The sequence below is a fragment of the Nerophis ophidion genome, linkage group LG19 (genome assembly GCF_033978795.1).
Source record: "Nerophis ophidion isolate RoL-2023_Sa linkage group LG19, RoL_Noph_v1.0, whole genome shotgun sequence".
NCBI lineage: Eukaryota > Metazoa > Chordata > Actinopteri > Syngnathiformes > Syngnathidae > Nerophis > Nerophis ophidion.
Window position 1 is genome coordinate 15,256,395 of NC_084629.1, and position 5,254 is coordinate 15,261,648.

Consider the following 5,254-nt stretch of genomic DNA (forward strand, 5'->3'; position numbering starts at 1 on the left):
TTGTCAGTTATCTGCACCCCAAGGAACTTGGTGCTGCTTGCCATCTCCACCGCTGGGTTGTTGAAGAGTGGAACATGGCTAGACTGGTGCCTCTTAAAGTCGACGATGATCTCCTTGGTCTTGTTGACATTCAGGACCAGGTGGTTTTTTCTGCACCAGTCAACCAGATGTTTCACCTCCTCCCTGTAGTCCATGATGTAGCCGTCACGGATGAGGCCCACTACTGTCGTGTCGTCCGCATTCTTTACAATGTGGTTAGTAGTGGACCTGGCACAACAGACATGGGTCAACAGTGTGAACAGCAGCGGACTCGGGAGGCAGCTCTAGGGGGCGGCGGCCTGCTCCCCTCACCTCCCAGGGGGTGATCAAGGGTGATGGATCAAATGCAGAGAATAATTTCGCCACACCTAGTGTGTGTGTGACAATCATTGGTACTTTAACTTACTTGAACTTTAACTCAGGGAGATGTCACTGGAGGTGTTGTCGCCCACTCTCACAGACCGGGGCCTGACTGTGAGGAAGTCAATCAACAGTCGCATAGGGGGGTGCTGAATCCAAGGGGGGCCAGTTTGCTCTGAAGGTGTTGAACGCCGAGCTGAAGTCCAGAAACAACATCCGCACGTGTGTGTCCTTTAAAATAATAGTGGTACCGTTTTGCACGGTAAAAACAACGGCATATTTCACGGTAAAAATAAAAATAAAACTGTCAGCTCCCTCGTTTGAATTTTACTGGAAAAATAACAGCGGTGCCGTTTTTTTATTTTTGGAATTATATGGACCATTTTGGGGTGTGAGGGCAAAAGTGTAACTTTGTTTGAAGGAGCATATGACCAAGTTGTTGTTGTCGTGGTCGTCAGCCCATCACCACTGGCGGGGTGACCTACCGTGACCAGCCTTGGCACAAGGACTGCTTCCTGTGCACGAGCTGCAAGCAGCAGCTGTCTGGACAGAGGTTCACCTCCAGAGATGACTTTGCCTACTGCCTCAACTGCTTCTGCAACCTCTACGCCAAGAAGTGCGCCTCCTGCACCACACCCATCAGCGGTAAGTTCACTATTAGCGGTGGTCAGCTCCTTTTTACACTTGTGTGAACATTTTAAGATTATTCAAAAGCAGGGGTGTCCCCGAGTCGATATTGATATCAGTCTTGTGGAAGCAAAAAAACAAGTATCAAATGATATCGGCTTTCATGGTTGGCAACCCAAAATGTTGAAAGAGCCATATTGGACCAAAAATACCCAAAAAAATATGTCAGGAGCTGCAAAAAACTAAAGCCTTCTATAAGTGATATAATGAAGTCAACACATGATATAAGTGTCTATATTAGCTATATTAGCCTACTATCAACATGACTATGTGTCGCAGGCTGACACAAATCTTCGTTGACCGAAATGTTGAAATTTTATTTTTATTCTACACACTTTTACAACATTGGAAATCATTATTAAAATAGTCATCATTAAGTATTTATTAATGCCTTCTGGTAAGACTTTAGTATGAGGAACATATTCACCATTAATTAGTTGCTCATTAACATGCAAATTAGTAAAATATTGTCTCTTAATTAGTCACTTTTAAGTACTTATTAATTCCTTGTGGAAACACTTTAGTATGGGGAACATATTCACCATTAATTAGTTTCTTATTAACATGCAAATTAGTAACATATTGCCTCTTAATTAGTCATTATTAAGTACTTATTAATGCTTTATGTTAACACTTTAGTATGGGGAACATATTCACCATTAATTAGTTGCTTATTAACATGCAAATTAGTAACATATTGGCTCTTAATTAGTCATTATTAAGTACTCATAAATGCTTTATGTTAACTCTTTAGTATGGGGAACATATTCACCATTAATTAGTTGCTCATTAACATCTAAATGTGTAACTCATTGGCTCTTATTTAGTCATTAAGTACTTATTAATGCCTTGTGGTAACACTTTAGTATGGGGAACATATTCACCAATAATTAGTTGCTTATTAACATGCAAATTAGTAACATATCGGCTCTAAACTAGTCATTTTTACGTACATATTAATGCCTCGTGTTAAAATTTTAGTATGGGGAACATATTCACCATTAATTAGTTGCTTATTAACATGGACATTAGTAACATATTGGCTCTTAATTGGTCATTATTAAGTACTCAGTAATGCCTTGTGGTAACACTTTAGTATGGGGAACATATTCACTGTTAATTAGTTTCTGATAAACATGCAAATGAGTAACACATTGTCTCTTAATTAGTCATTATTAAGTACTTATTAATGCCTTATACTGCATGGCCTTATTATGCAACCAGTAAGCCATTAACTAAGAGTCTTCCCTCAATAACCTCAGAATTATTGCCTATTAGAAACCCTAACCCTTATATGTTCCCCGAGTGTCCAAATAACTCTTAATTATATCTTTGTTACGCAGAATATGTTCCCCATACTAAGGTTTTCCTGATAATGTAGTTAAGAAACATTTGTTGTTATTTATTTTAACACTACATAATTGTACGTAAATTTATTTTTCAGCAGTTATTTTTTTCAGTCCCTTCTCATGCTGTATATTTAATTAGTGCTTATTTTTGTAATCAGCCTGACCTAAACCTAAGATGTATGTGTTAAATGATATTTGCTATTAACACCTGGTGTCTATCATTTGGCAAAGTTGTTAACATGTTAAACTGACAGTCAGTTAAATAGAATTATTGAGTTATAGAATTATTGAATACAATTAAAATCAGGAATAAATGTATTAATTCAGTGTTAATATTAAGGTGAGTCCTTGGCCCCTGTAGTGAAAAAGCTGGGCCCCGGGGTCAAAAAGGTTAAGAACCTCTGTTTTCTGTTTGAAGTCATGTTATTCACTGTCATACAAGTGTAAAGAAGTCAACCACCGGACAATTTTTTTTTGCATATTTAAGCTTTGAGTGTCGTCGTTTCAGGCCTGGGAGGCAGCAAGTACATTTCCTTCGAGGAGCGCCAGTGGCACAACGACTGCTTCAACTGCAAGAAGTGCTCCATGTCCCTGGTCGGCCGCGGCTTCCTCACCGAGCGCGACGACATCCTGTGCCCCGAGTGCGGCAAGGACATCTGAAGCGGCCGCCGATTTAAAAAAACAAATATCTGATTGATAGCGCGCCCCCTTATCAGCAGCGACTGTACATTGTTGTACGCCATAGCTGTTTTTTCACTTTGGAAACCTTTCAAAAATGCTAACACATTAACTACTTGCATGAATGTAGAGGACATGTTTGCAGATATTAAGTATTGTCAGCCTAATCTATATGAATGCACCTTTTATGCGTCTTTAACTTGACTAATTCCCTGTGTCGCTTCCGTGGAACTCTGGTGTAAACTTTAGATGTGCATGAAGTGGACTTTTATGGATTGTAGAAATATTCAACTATAAATAAAAGAGTTATCATTTACTCACACCGTTATTGAGCCTTTATTTTGGTAAACTGCAATAATTGGAAGAAGAAAATGGCTTGAAAAACTCCTAGCAAGTTACAGTAGGAAGGGAATTCATATGGCCCCATTTTTCATGGTTTACCTGACACACGAAACGTCAGGTTCAAACACTGATGACATCTATTAAACAGGACAAGAAGCAATGAATCAAACAGAGACAGAATTCAAGTTGGCTCATTGAGGAGAAACGTGTACATGTGTACGCCTCCTCTTATTTGGACCTTCCCTGACCACATGGCAACAGCTGCTTCCAAAGGGACGGGGTCGTAAACAGCCATCGTTGATTTGCAAATCCTTTTCAACCCATATTCAGTTGAATGCACTACAAAGACAAGATATTTGATCTTCAAACTCATAAACTTTATTTTTTTTTTGCAAATAATAATTAACTTACAATTTCATGGCTGCAACATGTGCCAAAGTAGTTGGGAAAGGGCATGTTCACCACTAAGTTACATCACCCTTTCTTGTAACAACACTTAATAAACGTTTGGGAACTGAGGAAACTGATTGTTGAAGCTTTAAAAGTGGAATTTCTCATTCTTGTTTTATGTAGAGCTTTAGTCATTCAGCAGTCCGGGGTCTCCGCTGTCGTATTTTACGCTTCATAATGCGCCACACATTTTCCATGGGAGACATGTCTGGACTGCAGGCGGGCCAGGAAAGTACCCGCACTCTTTTTTTACGAAACCAGGCTGTTGTAACACGTGGCTTGGCATTGTCTAGCTGAAATAAGCAGGGGCGTCCATGATAACGTTGCTTGGATGACAACATATGTTGCTCCAAAACCTGTATGGACCTTTCAGCATTAATGGTGCCTTCACAGATGTGTAAGTTACCCATGCCTTGGGCACTAATACACCCCCATACCATCACAGATGTTGGCTTTTGAACTTTGCGCCTATAACAATCCGGATGGTTATTTTCTTCTTTGTTCCGGAGGACACCACGTCCACAGTTTCCAAATATAATTTAAAATGTGGACTCGTCAGACCACAGAACACTTTTTCACTTTGCATCAGTCCATCTTAGATGGCAGCGGCGTTCCTTGGTGTTGTTGATCAATGGCTTTTGCTTAGCATAGTTTAGTTTTAACTTGCACTTACAGATGTAGTGACCAACTGTAGTTACTGAAAGTGGTCTTATGAAGTGTTCCTGAGCCCATGTGGTGATATCCTTTACACACTGTCTGTTTTTGATGCAGTACCGCCTGAGGAATCAAAGGTCCGTAACATCATCGCTTACGTGCAGGGATTTCTCCAGATTGTCTCAACCCTTTGATGATTTTACGGACCGTAGATGGTAAAATCCCTAAATTCCTTGCAATAACTCGTTGAGAAATCCATCCATCCATCCATTTTCTACCGCTTATTCCCTTTCGGGGTCGCGGGGGACACTGGCGCCTATCTCAGCTACAATCGGGCGGAAGGCGGGGTACACCCTGGACAAGTCGCCACCTCATCGCAGGGCCAACACAGATAGACAGACAACATTCACACTCACATTCACACGTTGTTCTAAAACTGTTCGACAATTTGCTTACAAAGTGGTGACCTTCGCCCCATCCTTGTTTGTGAATTACTTAGCATTTCATGGAAGCTGCTTTTATACCCAATCATTGGACCAACCTGTTCCCAATTAGCCTGCACATCTGTGGGATGTTCCAAATAAGTGTTTGATGAGCATTCCTCAACTTTATCAGTATTTATTGCAACCTTTCCCAACTTTTTTGTCACGTGTTGCTGGCATCAAATTCTAAAGTTAATGATTATTTGCAACAAC

The 5,254-nt window shown here is 40.3% G+C and overlaps 1 protein-coding gene across 1 annotated transcript in view; it reads left to right on the forward strand.

Moving 5' to 3' along the window:
* Window positions 1-3,429, forward strand: part of fhl2a (four and a half LIM domains 2a) — a 13,205-nt gene extending 9,776 nt beyond the window's left edge. Inside the window, exons 5-6 of the mRNA XM_061879290.1 lie at window positions 858-1,044; window positions 2,944-3,429. Of these exons, the coding sequence (XP_061735274.1) occupies window positions 858-1,044; window positions 2,944-3,095 (339 nt within the window). The 3' untranslated portion in view covers window positions 3,096-3,429. The remainder of the gene's footprint in view (window positions 1-857; window positions 1,045-2,943) is intronic.
* The last annotated feature ends 1,825 nt before the right edge of the window (window positions 3,430-5,254 follow it).